General features: G+C 33.0%; 3 protein-coding genes across 3 annotated transcripts; 1 reads left to right on the top strand and 2 right to left on the bottom strand.

The window, feature by feature from the left end:
• Nucleotides 1–545: 545 nt before the first annotated feature.
• LOC123670275 (malate dehydrogenase-like) lies at nt 546–1,656 on the bottom strand. The gene has a single exon (XM_045603782.1). It carries the CDS (start codon nt 1,654–1,656, stop codon nt 619–621), a length of 1,038 nt encoding a protein of 345 aa, XP_045459738.1. The 3' UTR covers nt 546–618.
• Nucleotides 1,657–1,899: 243 nt separating this feature from the next.
• LOC123670274 (malate dehydrogenase-like) lies at nt 1,900–2,919 on the top strand. The gene has a single exon (XM_045603781.1). It carries the CDS (start codon nt 1,900–1,902, stop codon nt 2,917–2,919), a length of 1,020 nt encoding a protein of 339 aa, XP_045459737.1.
• Nucleotides 2,920–4,571: 1,652 nt separating this feature from the next.
• LOC123670088 lies at nt 4,572–17,470 on the bottom strand. Its single transcript, XM_045603598.1, has 12 exons — nt 17,195–17,470; nt 17,056–17,088; nt 16,915–16,980; nt 16,152–16,540; nt 14,853–14,999; nt 14,447–14,573; nt 13,664–13,750; nt 13,201–13,261; nt 12,623–12,730; nt 9,027–9,170; nt 7,485–7,760; nt 4,572–4,947 (listed from the first exon to the last, which is right to left on the bottom strand). The coding sequence occupies exons 1-11, from the start codon at nt 17,270–17,272 to the stop codon at nt 7,489–7,491; spliced, it is 1,512 nt and encodes a 503-aa protein (XP_045459554.1). The 5' UTR covers nt 17,273–17,470; the 3' UTR covers nt 4,572–4,947; nt 7,485–7,488.
• Nucleotides 17,471–18,067: the final 597 nt, after the last annotated feature.

Here is an 18,067-nt window from a genome sequence, read left to right as displayed (position 1 = left end):
GTTCGATCCCCACACATGACAAACATTTGTATTGGCCATACAGGTGTTTGCCGTGGTCTGGGTGTTTGTGCAGTGCTTGTGAGTCTCCCCACCGTGCCTCGGAAAGCACGTTAAGTCGTCGGTCCCGGTGTTATCATGTACACCTGATAGTGATCGTTACTCATAGTATGGAATATAGCCGCCAACCCGCATTGGAGCAGCGTGGTGGATTAAGCTCTGATTCTTCTCCTACATGGGGAAAGAGGCCTATGCCCAGTAGTGGGATATTACAGGCTGAAGCCTATAGTCTGTTCAATTGTACGTTGAGTGACTTTAAACTTGTGGACCAGTCCCTTCCTCAACGTCCACGTCTCGGCTTCGTATGTTAATATAGGTAGAACACATTGCTCGGAGACTTTTTGATCTTAAAATCAGCTAATGGGATATAAAAACATCAAAAAATATTTTCACGTTTTAAATTTTAATAGAATAGTAAGTAAGTATCAGCGGAAAATCCACTCACAAACCAGAGGGTACAAAATTAACATACGAAAATTTTAATTATTTAATATTTTTATTAAATATTATTTTATTCGAATTAAAAGTATGAATAGAATCTTACAAAATAATATTCAGTACCTAAAGATTGCGCCCTTCTTCAATCACTTGAACGTGTTCTTCTCCTCGGGCAATATCCCGATTTATCAGAGGCACAGCTTGACTCAAAAGATGGCATTCATATTCACTCATAACAAAATTACTACAAGTTTCAAAGATACCACACTCACTCACTTTAGTAGGTCCTGAGAAAAATTTAGTGCCGAAATAAGGATTTGCAGTAAAACTGTTAACTATCACGTAGCTTCCGTAAAATACTTCTGATATTTTTTCAACAAATTCATTAATAGACCACGCCATAGCGAGAGTAGCAGAGTCGCTACCTTGTTTCAGATTTAATACTTCGGTACCAGACTTTCTTACTAGACGAGTTAGTGCTTCAGCTTGGTGTTCTTTGATGTGATAGTGACTTGGTAATAAATTTGAAAATAATGGTATGATAGTTTCGTCGGAGTGACCGCCAATTACAGGAACGTGTAAATGTCGAGGATTGATATTCAAAGTTTTACCAAGCAACGCTCTTGTTCTGGCTGTATCGATATGAGTAATTCCAAATATTTTATGCTTATTATACGCATTATAGTTTTGTAAAAGCTTACTAGCAAATGACACAATAGAGTTTATAGGATTAGATGAAATGGCAAAAAAAGCGTCAGGATTTTCATAAGCCAAAGCTCTACAAATTCTTTGAACAGCTAACGCGTTAGTTGCTAACATTTGCTCCCGGGTGTATCCAAGTTTCCGTGGCATTCTAGTAAGCATTAAAACAAGATGAGAATATCGAATAGCAGGTGATAAAAATGCATCACCTGAAAAGGAGCTAATTACGGGTCCTCCAGGTATTTGTCGCAACTCCAGTTCCATACCCAGTACTCTATCATCATCATCATATAGATTCAGTTTTGTTATAAAGCGATTTTGTTTTAAAAGTAGTGCAACGTTTCTTCCTATACCATTCGCAGCGCCAATCACGGATACTTGAATATATTTAAACTGTACTTTGTTGATGTAGTAAAGACGCTTAGAGAAAATTACGCTAGATAATTTACGGGTAATCATGTTATACCACTTGTGTACGTAATAACTATTTGATTGGTGTTTTTTGTATATCATGGTACTAAAAAATTTAGAGATTATTGACAATTCTTTTTGACGTATATTTTTCTGCGCTTATTTTAAGTGAATGTCACGCAATTTGTAGATACTTTTATGTCAATCGTGTTTATAGCTTCTTTATAAAAATGTCACCGAAATTTGTCAAATTTGAGTAATTTGATTTCATAATAAATAATAATTTTCACTATGACTATCTATAAGATAAAAAATTTAAGATTTTACCCAAAAACCCTTTTGTATTTTTACTTCGGTAAAATATTGTCTAGAAATTACCATGTTACAATAGTTGGAGGAGGAAATGAAGTAGGACAAAGCGTTGCTTTGTCGCTTCGAACTCAACCATTAATTAGTAAATTAATTGTTCATGATACAGTTAAACATTTACCAGGAATTGTATTAGATTTGTCTCATATACCTTCAAACTCTGCAATCGAAGGTTATGTTGGGAACGATACTCTAGAAAGCGCGATACAGAATTCTGATCTTATTATTGCAACTGGTGTCACAGAAAACCCCGGATTGTCTGCAAAGGCCGCATTCAATTTGAATATTGATTTTATTAAGACATTAGCAACATGTGCTGCAAAAGTGACCCCTGTACCTTTAATTGGAATTGTAACTGAACCAATAAATATTCTGGTTCCTATGGCAGCTGAAGTGATGAGAAACAACGGCGAATATGACCCAAGAAAACTATTTGGAATCACAGGCGCTGATTTCTTAAAAGCAAAAGCTTTGTATGCAACTGAAAATAATTTGAAACCAGAAAATTGCACCGTACCTGTTATAGGTGGTCATTCAAAGGAAACAGTTATTCCTTTATTATCTCAAGTAAAGCCCTCGTGTAATTGGGATCAAAAGAAAATGGAAGAATTTACAGTTAAATTTCGTTCTCGTGAAGAACTTACTAGGAATGTAATGAAAGGTTGGTCGCCAATATTATCTACTGTCTACAGTGTCTCGACGTTTGTTCAAGGAATATGTGATGCTTTACAGAGTCGGCCAACCATATTACATGCATATGTTGAAAATAATGATTTTGGTACATCCTATTTCGCGGGTTTATTAAATGTGGATCAAAACGGCGCTGGCGAAATGCAAAGATACTCTAATTTATCACAATTTGAATGTGATTTGTTAGAACGTTGTATTGAGCAATTAAGAAAAGATGTTGTTAAAGGTAAAAAAATTTTGGAGTATGCATAACTGGCCTTTATAAAGAGCCATAAAATGTATATTTTATGTACCGAAAATAAAATGTTTTCCTTTTTAGAGATTTATTTTCGTATTACAGTTAATATATAAGCTAAAAGATATCCTATAAGACTACACTAATAAAGGAAAATGAAATAAGACAATATCAACGAATGCATTTATTCACATACAAACATGACGTTTAACAAAATAATTGTTTATTATGAACGAGACAAAACAATCATATCACAGAAACAAATAAGATTTTGTAAATTCAAATAACTAAATAGTAGAAAAATATTTTTGTAACTACGTTCTACATTCAAAATTTATGGATTTCCCTTATTTATTCGTTAGATATTTATTATTTTTAGCATAATACTGAACAATTTTAGGTATAAGGGGACATCCATTAATTGCATGAGCTCAGAATAGGAGGCGTCCAATGAAATCTCACCAAATCTCATTTAAACCGAGGGATAGTTGAAAATCGCACATCAGCTTCGAAAAATATAAAATATTACACGAATAATTGTGTTTGCAACCAAACGAAAAAAAAAAAACAACTTAAATCGAGATTACCCGAGTATCCGTGGATTGAGTCAAAACTTGAAAATTATTGTTTTTGTGTGTTTTTGTTTTGAATTTTATTTAATTGAAATTGAAATGAAATGAAATGAAATGAAATGAAATGAAATTTATTAAACAGAAACAGAAAATATTTTACAATTTCAGACATATAGTTGTAGTTACGTTATAAAATACAGACAAAACAGTATATATGTAAGGAAGCTCTATTTCTAATCTATTCATTAACTATAGCATACCTACCTGAAACGGTTTGTTATTTGCCCGAATAATAAAAATAACTATAGTTTAAAATATTCTGGGAAGGTCCAGGCAAATCTCATTAAATTTCACTTAAGGGGGAAGAGGGGTCTAAACTGATCGAAAAATAGCTCACGTAATAAATGAATACCCCCTAAAAAGAATAAAAGTATGTCAGTAAAGTTTAACAAAATGTTAGTGCTGTTAATGCTTCAACAATAACACAAAGCAATACTGTTAAAAAATTAGATTCCATTTAATTATAAAGCTATATTGTGTTGCATTTTTATTCTACATATAATATTTACCTGACATTTTAGATATTCTTTGGAGACAAATCCGCAGTTATATATACTTCAGTTATATGTTTAAATCACATTAGATTGTATTGATTCGTTAAATACACTTTAAATTACAAAATATAGGAGACTTCACAAAAGCGTTAAATGACGAAAAGATGACAAAATTTTTGCAAAAATGGATGAATGAATGGATTCATGCAAACTTCATTTTTTTTTTTTTGTAATAGCAACAAACAAAAATATGTTATCACAACATGAATAAATAACAAGTTTGAACAAATTTCGTCAGTTTTGCCTTTGTTTCTGTTGTACGCTTCTTTAAAAAAAAAAAAAAAAACACCAATAAAATTATAAACATTGTGCAATCAAACAAAATTTTCAGAATGAACAAAACCAATTCATTTCAATTATGATTTAAAAATCACTATCGTAATCTAACTAAATTGATAACACTAATCAAAATAAAACTAAATAATAATACTTAACATAACAAAGTTTTAATTTTAGATTTTCATTAAAAAAAGCAAATATGATATGTAATTTTATAATCGTTGTAATTTAAAAAATAAAAAAGTTTAAAAAAATTAAGGAATTACAATTAATTTCCTGGAAAACTTTCGATGATGAATGTTGTTACGATTTGTTAATTTTTAAAATACGACATAAAAATTGACATACTGGCATTACTACACCAATGCCATAATAATTTTTAATAAAGGATACAATATTTTAAATCAACCAATAAAATTTAGACAACAAATCCTAAACCTCATTCTTACTAGCGACAACTATTTAATTTTTTCACATCACTTAATTCACATTTTGTATAAAATTTACTACTAATTAAAAACGATTTATATACAAATTATGCAACAAACACATTTACAAACCTCTTAAATTATTAATTAATCTGAAACAAAAACAAAATTATTTTTATTTAATAAAAAAATATGGTAATTCAGTATATATGGCAATTCAGGGAACTATAGGTTTAAAATTATTATTATATATGTATTTTTTTCAATTGTATACAACTGTTTGTTCCTAAATAAAAGAAAAAAATATATTTATAGCCTAATTAATCTATGGGTACTTCTTTCCATAGTATGTATGTATATATATATATATATATATATATATATATATATATATATATATATATATATATATATATATACACTATGGAAAGAAGTATCCATAGATTAATTTAAAACGCTTTCTGAAAATTTATCCGATCCCCTATTCCTGCGAAATCGACCAATAAACAGTTTGTGAATATTTACGTAACCCAAAAATAAGCCGAATAAAGAGATTTTGTAAGCGCTCAGGTTTATTTAACTGTTCCTCATTCCAATTAACATTAGTAGTACCAGCCGGCCTAGCATGCATACAACGAGATATCTCTTGACGAGAGAGAGAGATAATGTCTACATCGAGTATTTTCTCGATTACCCTAACATGCGCACTACGAGAGACAAAATTCTCTTCCGAAGACTTTGCCTTGTCGAGTAGAGAAACATTATCAACCATAATCACAACTGAATATCATTCTTATTTCTTATGTCGTAAAGTTGAATTTACAAGGTTATTGACCAATTTCAAACGAGTGACACATGTTTTATTTAACAATGTTCTCGGCCTTTTGGCTAAGATAAAAAGTGTATATCTAATTTAAAAAATCTAATATGGAAAATAAAACGGCGTAAGTAAATGAATTTAATTATATATGTAAAACAATATGCTCGTGTTGTGCTTTATATCTTGTCGCACATTAGATAATTGTAATTCTATCACGCATTGTTTTTTTTTTTTTTTTTTTTTTTTAATTTTTAAAATTTTTTGAATTTTTGAATTTTTTTTTTTTGATTATTGATTTTACTTTTATTCTATTTAATTTTATTTTTAGTTATTGATTTTTTAAATATAATTTTGTTTTGTTTTTTATTCTGAATGTTGTCTTGTCTTGTTGTACTAACCCAATATGGACTTATACTTTGGTCTGAAATAAAGTATTATTATTATTATTATTTAGAATAAGAAGCAACAGGGCGCAAATACGTTTTTTGTGTCATTATATGGCACACTTCACTCGACTTTTCGCATTTCCCGCTCTTCGTATACCGAAATTATATAATTATAATAGGGAAACGCCATGGTATACAAAAAATAGGCACCCGGTTTTATTTATTTTTTATTTATCGTCTTTCTCGTCGATAATATTGAAGACGAGAAGTTTCTCTTCCTAAAACGACAAAATTCGACAAAATTACGATGTCATGTTAGCTTCCGTAGAGATAAATATCACAGATCACTAAAATTTAATGATTATCTCTTCTTGACGTAACGAGAAGAGTATCGCGTGCACGCATGTTAGCTACTGTAGACATAGAGAGATAATACGAGAAAAGGGGTAGACAAAATTTTGTCGTGGCGCGCATGCTAGGCCTGCAGATATAGACAAGAATTGGTAAAAGGAGAGTGTGCTGTTGCTTAGACTTTCCAAAGACCCAATTGCTGCAAATAATTTCCTACTTATATTGTTTATTTAGTGTATCCGAGAAAACAATAATTTTTAACTTTATTTTAGCTTATTGGTATGCATATTCTGCCAACAATCACTGACGGGAGTTGTGAAAAGTTAATGCGTGATATTAATTTCTTTTTTTTCTGGCTACCGATGACAATAACTTGCGTTTTTGAAGGATTGATTTTCAAACCGAATGATTCATTCCAATTTTGTATACTCATAAGGTCCTTATTCAACGACATGGAATGCCAGCATTGATGGTACAATAATTAGAAGAGTACATATCCCTCAAAATGTATGCGCTGCTGACAACGACGCAAGTAACATTGAAACCAGTCAGTCACCTCAGGATATATGTTAATAGAACGAAGTACGGCAAGTAGTATGTTAAAATCGAGAGTATTAAAAAACATTAGTCCAGTACTGTTAATACCGTGACAAATTGATTATTCATGCCTGCTCTGATATCGTCCGTTATTTTTATTAAGACAGTAGCCATACTATGACCATGGCGGATACAAGATTGAAAATTTAAAAGGTTGTGTTTAGAAAGAAAAGGAATTATTTGTTGATAAATAAGACATTCAAAGACTTTGACAGAAATGGAAAAATAGAAATTGGTCGATAATCGGAATAAGTACAGGGATTTGATTTTAAAGGAATAATTTAGCCATAATTCCACATGGTAGAAATGTAGATAACTGGATAGAGAAGTTAAAAATAAGGAGTAATTATTTGAGCTAAAAGATTAATAATAGGAACAATCAACAAAACAATAAAAGTAATATTAAGGTTTATTCGAGTTGAATAGTTTATTCAACTAAGGGACTTATTTATTTGTTTATAAAGCCAACCGATGATAGATCTGTCTAATAACTAGTAGCATAGTACGTGAATATGGTAAACAATATCGAACTTACCATTTCATTCTTCATTACTTCTACTAACTTCACTACCAGAGTCACTGACTGATGTGGATCGGATACTAAGGGACGTGTCTTTGAAATGACTGATGAAATCCAGAAGTTTCTGAAGATTTCTCTGTGTCTTTATCTGGTCGGCCAGTAACTGACGTTTCTCTGCGTTATGCTCATCTAAATTTTCTTTAAGAGTCGCAGCTCGCGTTTCTAATTTTCGGAGCTCAACGCATAACTCAATGTTTTTTTCTTGCAGACGCTTTCTTTCAGCTAGTTTATCTGAAAATAATAAACTTACATATTATTATTTCAGAAAAAATATCTATGTAATTTTTCGTTATATTGAGAAAGAAGAAGCAGAAATATACTTTATTGTGCATACAAGTTAACATACATAGGTATCTTAAAAATAAAACTTACAAAATAACTACTTTAGATAGTATCATAATAGAAAGATCCTCTGATCTTCCACTGTCAGATATATACTTTTTGCTTATAAAACCTGTCTTTGCATAGAAATTCATAAATTAAGTTTTTTCGACGAGTGAATTCTACAGTATTAGATGGTCCGAACACGTCCACATATGAACAAAGGCTTCTTCTGTGAATCAGAAGAAAAGGAGGATTGGATGAAGAAATTATCGGAGTTCCAAGTCCACGGTTATATAAGCAATATAAGCTAGTAAAGGTATCGGCATGGATATTGAGCGCTGACCTTAAACCCATGCAGAAACGAATTTCGAGTATCTTTGTTCGTAGAAATGTGGCACAGGGCGAGGCAATCATTAATATATCACTTTGCGACAAAACTGTTCATATCCCTTGCTCCAGGGGCGCTCAATCTTTGAAATTTATTGGTTACTAGACATGCGTTATAGTGCCGCAGCCCGCGTGCCACCAGCTGCATCACACCGGCACACCGGCACACCGGCACATCGGCACACCGGCACACCGGCACACCGGCACACCGGCACACCGGCACACCGGCACACCGGCACACCGGCACACCGGCACACCGGCACACCGGCACACCGGCACACCGGCACTCCGGCACTCCGGCACTCCGGCACTCCGGCACTCCGGCACTCCGGCACTCCGGCACTCCGGCACTCCGGCACTTACCACGGTAGATGTCGGTGTCGCGGCGCGCGGCGTCCACGGCGGGCTCGGGCAGCGCGCGGCCGCACGCACAGCGGCCCGCCGCGCCGCAGCCCGCGTGCCACCAGCCGCACCACACCGGCACTCCGGCACTCCGGCACTCACCGCGGTAGATGTCGGTGTCGCGGCGCGCGGCGTCCACGGCGGGCTCGGGCAGCGCGCGGCCGCACGCACAGCGGCCCGCCGCGCCGCAGCCCGCGTGCCACCAGCCGCACCACACCGGCACTCCGGCACTCCGGCACTCACCGCGGTAGATGTCGGTGTCGCGGCGCGCGGCGTCCACGGCGGGCTCGGGCAGCGCGCGGCCGCACGCACAGCGGCCCGCCGCGCCGCAGCCCGCGTGCCACCAGCCGCACCACACCGGCACTCCGGCACTCCGGCACTCACCGCGGTAGATGTCGGTGTCGCGGCGCGCGGCGTCCACGGCGGGCTCGGGCAGCGCGCGGCCGCACGCACAGCGGCCCGCCGCGCCGCAGCCCGTGTGCCACCAGCGCGCGCACCAGCCGCACCACACCAGCAGCGACGGCACGTCTGCAACGACAACACGCGAACTGACGTCATTATCTTACAGGTTTAGGGTGTTTCCACTGACGCGGGACTGGGCTGAGTGGAGCGGCGAACAGCAGTAAAAAGTGACAAGTGTTTCCATTGAAGCGGAGAAGACCGGGGCGGAGTAGAGCCGAAAGGAATCGAGCGGAACAGAGCTGCATTGAGCCGTGTTCTTATAAGACCAATTCGATCTCTTAGATTTTTCTGTTTTACGTAATGTTTCTGGTATTGAAAGGGGCAGCGTTTTTTTTTTTTTTTTGCAGTAACTAGTGTTATCGGTCGAGGCGAACGGAAGTTGAAAGATATAGGTTAGTGAAAATAGAAAGAGAGAGAATTACGTATCATAAGTTTTATTTCAGTAGTGTGGTCTAAAACACATTCGTTTTGTTTTTTAAGTTAAACGTCTCAATTACCGGTCGCCTCGCCCGGTCACACTTTTCGTAACGCTCTCGTCAGTGCATTCACCAGCTTTATCCCCAAGTCCTTTACTGACAAGTTTACTCTACACACGCTCCACTCTGTCGCGCTTCCTTCCACTTCGTTCGTTCCGTTCGACTTTTTGACTCCGCTGGGGAAACGTGTTCATATATTTTCTTTCAAAGTCAGCTCAGGTCTATATCGCTTACAATATTTCCACTGATGCGGAGTCGAGATTCCAATCACTGTGTTCAATTCAAGGTCCTCTCCGCCCAGCTCCGCATCAATAGAAACGCACCCTGACAATCTTTTAAAGATTATTAAAACAATAATTGTGTTTGCTCGCAAACGAAAAAAAAACCGACTTCAATTACATCGACAAGTAATACAACGTAGATCGACGAAAAAATAGTCAAGCAACTACGCGTTATCAAAGATTACTCAAAAAGTAGTTATCAGATCTCGATAAAATTTATATGTGACCACATGATAAACTTCAGCTTTCGATTAAATTAAAAATTATCAAAATCGGTACACCCAGTAAAAAGTTATTACGGATTTTCGAGAGTTTCCCTTGATTTCTCTGGGATCTCATCATCAGATCCTGGTTTCCTTATCACGGTACAAAACTAGGGATATCCCCTTTCTAACAAAAAAAGAATTATCAAAATTGGTACATCCAGTAGAAAGTTATGCGGTATAATACAACGTAGGTCGACGAAAAAAGCGTCAAGTAAAAACGCATTATTAGATATAACTCGAAAAGTAGTTGTTAGATCTCAAATAAATTTAAATGGCACACACCACATTTCGATTAAAACAAAATTCGTCGAAGTCGGTCTACCCGGTCAAAAGTTCTGATGTAACATACATAAAAAAAAAAAAAAATACAGTCGAATTGAGAACCTCCTCCTTTTTTGGAAGTCGGTTAAAAAATACAGTCGAATTGAGAACCTCCTCCTTTTTTGGAAGTCGGTTAAAAACATTTGCCTTCCCTGATGGCGTAGTGTGCAGAGACACTGCTTTCTGTTGCAGGGGTTCTGTGTTTTTTTTTTTTTTACAAGTGATATACATCCACGGGCTTATGAACCCATGTCCTTTTTTATTCTAAAAACATGCAATTTCTATTTTTATTTTTTTTCTATTTCAAGGTAGGGGGGTAGGGGGTTCTGTGTTCGATTCCCGTCCCGAGTCTACGAGTAATTTTATTTTATATATATTTGTAAATGTCAAAAAAAACATATAGCTATATCAATAGGCTTTTCCCTATTACACAAATATTAAGTTGACGCTATCAGATCTGTTCAAATATATTTATTTAAAAACTTTTGTTTTATTTTTTAAGTAACAAAAACGTACATAGTATATATTATTATCGACTTTTTTCTAATAATAGTGCATAATTATATATTACATAGACAGTTGTTTAAAAAATTTAATTATATGTTGCCATACATATCCTGAGAATTAACCTTCGGTCGGTCGCGCGATTTTTGTTTACCCGTTTGGGTCGTGGGGTCTCTCGAGACCCCAAAAATAAACAGCCTAAAAAACAACTATCTAATTAAATTTTCTTAACTATCTTAGCAAATTATTGGTAATTAACCTAATTACAATACAACTACAACGAGTTACGTAAAATATTCTTTTATTTCTGCCTTCAACTTACAATCTAAAAGTAGGAACCTAAATTTCTCTCCTTGAGATCACAATCACAAAAAAAATGTTTTAATGTAACTAAATGCAGGAACTTCTCCTTTTAATAAATATATATACAATAACACTAAAATAACAAAGACAGTTACGTAAAATTTGGAAAACACCAACAAAAAAAAAACATAAACTTTTACCAATTGAAGTCAATCATTTTTTTACCAATTATCTTTTTGGACACAGTCAGTGTATACCGTTTTAATACGTGTTAGGCATATGTTACCCTTACAATAATGGCAAACAGATTTGCATTTTCGATCTGTTGATCTTGAACGATGAATGCAAAGGTGTCTTCCTCAATTTTTTTTTTATGTCACTGCAATTAATCAATCAATTTGCAACTTATTTCGTAGGTCCTATTTCTCTCCCTCTTTTTGACGATGGAAAACTTTTGTGACGATATATTTATCAATGGCTCTTCATTATCATCTCTATACGAACTTTTCAAATCTATGTGTTGTTTATTCGATTCCAAAAACACATGCTGTTCGTCCAACGATTCCAGAACCTGACGATGCTCACGCAAAGATTCCCAATTCTCAAGCAGTTTGTCCAGAGATACCTCATGTTATTCTGTAAATTCATCTTCACATTTCTGCTCAGAATCAGTGTTATGCTTACTCCTTTTATCCGGATATATACTGCCTTCACCATCTTCATCATTACTACCACCGTAAACATCGTTATTTTCATCATCTAACCAGCTTGATATATGACGTTGTTGTTCTTCGTCCATTTTACCAGTTAATAAAATTTAAAATAAAATAAAAATACATAAAAATATGTTACAAATGAAATCTAAACTAAAAAAATCAATTAAATTTTACTTACGCGGTTAGTCGCGTGGGGTCTTTCAAAGCCCGTACGCACAAAACACGTTTGTATCTCACGGCACTTACGCACGAATATACCGTTAATTGAATGAATACCGATGAATGAAATGAATATGAATTACCGTATACCCATTAACTTCAGTTAATGGGTATACGCAGCAAGTATAATCCAAATTAGGAGGGTACCCAAAACATTGAATCGCTGAGATGGTTTTAAATGTTAAAATTTTACATTTCTGTAACACCTGGGCTTTCAAAGACCCCACGCGACCAACGGAGGGTTAAAGAACACTAAAAATTACGAAGTTGTATAGGTTTTAACTTTAAGAATGTTCTGAACTTTCTGAGAACACGGCGTTCTAATTTGCTACGAATTAATTGATCACATTGACTAATACAATGACTAACTAGTAACTACTAACTATATCTTAACGTCAATATAATAGACTACAATATAAAACATATAATCACCATTTCTTCCACATCCGTGACAGACTTTCTTTGTAGGTGAATACACCGGTTCTACTGAGAGTCCCGCCGGTAAAGATGCGACCCATGCCGGCTTGGTGTTGCCCCAACCTGTTACATTTGAATTTGCTTTAAATAATTATTTAAATAAATTAAATAATATAAATATTTACAACAGTATAATAGAAATTAAAAATCCTTTGTTTCACATTAGGGACCATCCATAAACTACGTCACATCTTAAGGGGGGGGGGGGGGTGTAGGAGTTTCACGACGTGTGACATTGTGTAACAAGGGCGGGGAGGGGTACAGAGTTAGCATTAAAATAATTTTATTTTTCATATCTACGTTGGATTGATGCTGATTTTGTTGAAAAATATTTCAAAAGGAAATAAAAATAATGTCGTTACTTTTAATTTAATAAATAAGAATTTATCAATGTAAAATTGCAAAATATTTGACGTCACACAAGGTGAATATCCCAAGTCAGTGAAGATAAACCAAATTATTACAAACTTCATATTTATAAGACTGGTAGTTTGAAAAAGTTGAAACAAAGTATAAACAGATAGAAACCTTACCTCCTTTATTCTCTGATGAGGAGCCTGAAGGAGAACCTTCGCGGGAGGATTTATTCTGATTCTGTAAATTTTGTTTTCATTTATAAAATAATAAATTCAGCCAGTTTGAGTTGACTTCGTACGACTTTTCACAAGAAAATGTAAAATACTACTTGTTTTGCCCCGCTTCACTAATGATTAGTGTTTAAGATTCTAAATGTTTAATTTTCAATTTTTATTGTTTATATTTTATTGTATTTCTTTTATCTCTAATTTATGCTTAAGTTTTATTTATGTTGTTTAATTCACCTGTAAAGACGCATCTTTTATCCGTAATTTTATATGTACACTTCAAAAAATATTTATGTCTACTGATATTGTCAATACTCATTTCTTACTGCGCGAAGTAATCGCGCGTTTTTTTTTTTTTTAATGACTGATAAAAATCAATGATGATTCATACTCGTGCATATTTAAAATTTACCTGTTGCTTTTTTAATTTCGCAGAACGTGTCTGCGGTGGATCGCTGTGTGACTGCAGATATGGATATTGATTATACTTTTTGCGTTTCTGAAAGAAAATTGGAATATATATTTTTCTTAAGAATGTAACATAATTTCTTTTATTACACTAATTTATTAATTTCATAAGAAAAAGTCATCTCACTAAGTGAAAAAAATGTAAGTATTTTATTGTCATTGTTACTTTTTCACACACATCTTGACACAAAATTTGACTACCATTACTAATTAACGATTTAATAGATTTTATAGTTCTAAGAACTATGTTATTATGTTATTATATATAACATATTAACATAGTTCTTAGAATTATAATATTAAAAAGTTGTCATTACGACGAAAATTAATCATTTTTAATTAGAAAAAATTAAATTTATTAAATATTGAAAAATTTTAATTAATTTTTATTTTGTTAGTAAAAATAACTATATTATTTATAATGAACGTGTTACAATAAAACATAAATAAAAAAACTACACGTAAAAAAAACAAAACTACGAATTTGTTATCAGATGTAGTATTCATTATAATTGGCTAAAGTGCAAATATTGACTTCTGGCTCTGCACACTAATTGTCACTATAATAGCTATTTAATACCTAATATCTTAACGGGTACCACAAATTTGTAACATTAAACATCAGATATGTATGTCATATATACGGCAAATATGGCTACAGCTAAATTCTACTGTATAAAAAATAAACAATAATCAATAAAAATTTATAGAAAACTTTAATAATTACCGGTATCATATCATAATTACTGTAGATGAATTCATTCTTATTACTGCCATTCATAGAACGCTTGCGACGTTCATTCCGTTTTTTTTCTATTAAATCCTTTTGGTGCAATGTTATTAAACCAATTAGCCTGAAACAATATTCCATTATATATTTTATATTTTTTAACGCTACCCTCTGCTAAGAGGAAACATGAAAAGTACAAGACATTAATATTAACATTAAATAGAGCTGAGATAAAAATACAATTTATTATAGCTGTTACTTTAAGTTATGTATTGTTGGAGATAGTACAAATTCTTCTGATGAAAAATGTAATGATGGAAACTCAAAATTTTGAACTATGGTCAATGGAATAATATTGAATTTTGGTATCTCTGAGTCAAAATTACACAATAATTATACAAACCTCATAAAAACCTCTTTAGGTATATGTTCTCCTGGTTCTGGAAGTGGTGGGGGAGATGGTGTCGGAGAAATATCCATTCCTGGCGAAGAATCAGAATCCGACTGGTTTTCTTGCCACTCGTTATCATCATTGTCAATTTTATCTTCACTGAAATATACGAAACAAGGTAAAATATCAAACAACCATACAAATTTTTAAATAGTTTTTTTTTTTATTATTTATATGCAATCAGCCTTTTTCTATAATCAATTTGTTTTTGTTTTTTTCGACAAATTCATTAATTTGGACAATAATTTTAATTTTTTTTTTCATATAGAGTACATATTTTTTTATCTAAATTGCTTTTATTTATTATATAATTAATTACTAATATATATATAGGCCTTGACTAATTTGTTTCAATTTAATATTATTAATATAGAATCAAGTAGTAACATAACAAGCATCTCTCAATAGGAGTAATTCTCATAAGAACCAAAATAAATCGTATAAAATAATAAGGGATGTCTCAGACTGGGCATAGTCATTACATTAGTCTGAATTCTTCAATCACTTGTTCAGACTCTAAGAGAATTTTTGCTGCTTAGAGGCTGGTCTTGCATACTCATTTAGTCACCAAGATCACTTTAAAATTTGCTTTGAAGAAATTTTGTCTGGAAATTATTATCCAGAGTGTCTTTTAGGTATTCCATGTAATATGAAACGTCTAATAAACAAAATTTCTTGTTTCAAGTCTTTGAATATTATCATGGGATCGGAGGTGGATACCAGTGACAATGATTATCTTATGAAACAGTTCAACCAAGATCTCACCACAAAATAGACTATAAAATTTGCATTGTGTTTCATAGTAAAATATTTTAGATGAATAACAGTCAATTGAAGAAAAGAAGGTAAGAAAACTTAGAAAAAATAATCTTCTAAGAAAATCAGAGAAATTCTATAAGAAACAAAATATCATTGTAATAAGGAAGCAGCTATTGGTACAGCAAAGTTACCTTATTGTTAGTATATATATGCATAATGCTGTGTCCCATTCAGGCCTAATTTCAAATGTCATCTAAATAAATATCCCTGAACATGCTTCTAGTAAAAATATTATTAGATTATGTATCATAATTCAATGCCTCCAAACTACTTTTCTAAAAACAATATTTTTGTGTCATAAAATAGATATTACAATATACTACATATTCTACTTATTACTTTAATGTATACATTTTTTTTTAATTAGTAACAAGAATAATTTAATATAAAAAAAGCAAAAAAACTTTTAAAGTATAAAAAGTTACAACTCACATTAAAGATTTCTTAACTTTATTTAAAGCATTGGCAAAATGACTTCTGCTATCTTGCATAATATTCTGTAACTGTTCCACATTCTTCATATAATAATTCTTGTTATCAACTGCCACATTATTTTTATTTATTTTTGCATCATATTTATTTTCATTGTCCGAATCAGATACATCATTACACACATTCTCAGTTTTGATTTGAATCTCATTAAGGACCGAGGGCTTTAAAAGTGATATAGTGCAATTTCTATGACGATACTGTAATTGATGATCTCTTAACTGTTGAGCCACATATCTGTTATCATTTTCAAGACAGATTTGCTTGTTTCTAGCTCTTAAGCGCTGCTGATACAGTTCTAATTCTCTGCGAAGTCTGTCCACTACTAACTTCTGAAATAAATTTTAATATTTTTTTTTAAATAATGAAATCAATTAAACGAAGATATGTATATAAAAAGTAAATCAACAATATTTTTAATAATACAATTCTAATATAATTAATTAAAAAATAAATTTATAGCAAAAGATCTAAACTGAATATTTTTATACTATGACAAAAAAAGCTTATAAGTATTGTATTAAAAATACGCGTGCTTCAGCCTGTAATATCCCACTGCTGGGTATAGGCCTCTTACATCATGTAGGAGGAGAAGAATCAGAGCTTAATCCTGGTGGACTGCTCCAATGCGGGTTGGCGGATGTATTAAAAATAATATATTGCAATTAATAATTTTATAATGAATATTATATGAGATTATACTTACTTGCGCTTGACCAATAGCCACGATTTCTTTCTCGGCTTCCGAAACTTTATTTTTCAAATGAGCATTCTAAAAAAATGAAAAATGATTTTTAAACACATGTTATTTACCAAAAAAATGTAATATAAAAAGTTCGTTTCTTACACTTTGGTCGTCCTGCAATCGCGCAACCCATATCTGAAATTGAAATAAGTTCATGTTACGGCTTTGTTTATATTAGTAGGCAACAAAGAATAAAAAAACCTTAATCTCTTTTATTTTATAGAGAACGATTCTAAATTACCTGATGTACTCGGATAGCATTTTTAAGTTCTGTTTGTGTTTTCCGTATGTCTTCTTTTATTTCATTAGATACTTCCATTATATCACGTTAAAAAACTTTAACACATAAACATTTATTTTACTAACTTATTTTTACAGTATGAAATCATACAGGAAAACAGAAACCAAAGAAATATTTGACAATAATATTAAAATCATTAATAGCACTTGCACTTTGTTTATAAAAATTAGGAAACCATTTAATTACAACTCAAAACTCTCATTTAAGACATCACCAACAGAATATTTATTTACGTTTGCTTTAAACGGAGTTTTTAATAAAATCAAAATATACATTTCTTCTTCTACTTTCAGTTATTTTTTTGTAAGTGTAACAAGTCATAAAAGTAAAAATAAATGGAGTTCTATACACAACTACTTAGTTACTTGCAAAGATCAAAGATTTATTTTGTGAACTATACTAGTCGGTTATATATAATTGGGTACATAATGTCATTGTTATATTGTCTATGATATATAGTATATTGTATAAAAAGATGATAAAATGCTGTAGGTACGCACTCGCTAGGCACCATTATTCTTTGCTAGGCACCTAAGCTTGTTAAAAAAATACCAATATATCGATATTTTTGGCCGATATATTTTGATTCCGATATATCGATACCAAATATCCAATATCGAAAATTATAAAACGATATATTTTTGAAGTAAAACGTCTTCACGCACGCTTGACTTGGGGAATAGGCTGGTGAGTGACGTTAGCGTTACGAAAAGTGTGATCATATGCACCGAACGGAAGTTGTGAGGAAGATATAAGTTTGTGAAACTTAAAGTTTTTATATTAATCGTGTGGTCTAAATACACTCTTTTTTGA

Source organism: Melitaea cinxia, chromosome 4 (genome assembly GCF_905220565.1).
Source record: "Melitaea cinxia chromosome 4, ilMelCinx1.1, whole genome shotgun sequence".
NCBI lineage: Eukaryota > Metazoa > Arthropoda > Insecta > Lepidoptera > Nymphalidae > Melitaea > Melitaea cinxia.
Note: the sequence above shows the minus strand (reverse complement) of the source record. Positions and strands in the feature narration are given on the sequence as shown.

What these genes read in the sequence shown, in the direction of transcription:
- LOC123670275 (XM_045603782.1), bottom strand. Translation starts at nt 1,656, where the DNA reads ATGATTACCCGTAAATTATCTAGCGTAATTTTCTCTAAGCGTCTTTAC.
- LOC123670088 (XM_045603598.1), bottom strand. Translation starts at nt 17,272, where the DNA reads ATGGAAGTATCTAATGAAATAAAAGAAGACATACGGAAAACACAAACA. An exon ending in CTCATCAGAGAATAAAGGAG is followed by an intron (nt 12,731 to 13,200) that starts GTAAGGTTTCTA and finishes CAAATGTAACAG; the next exon opens with GTTGGGGCAACACCAAGCCG. An exon ending in CGACACCGACATCTACCGCG is followed by an intron (nt 7,761 to 9,026) that starts GTGAGTGCCGGA and finishes TATTATTTTCAG; the next exon opens with ATAAACTAGCTGAAAGAAAG.
- LOC123670274 (XM_045603781.1), top strand. Translation starts at nt 1,900, where the DNA reads ATGACTATCTATAAGATAAAAAATTTAAGATTTTACCCAAAAACCCTT.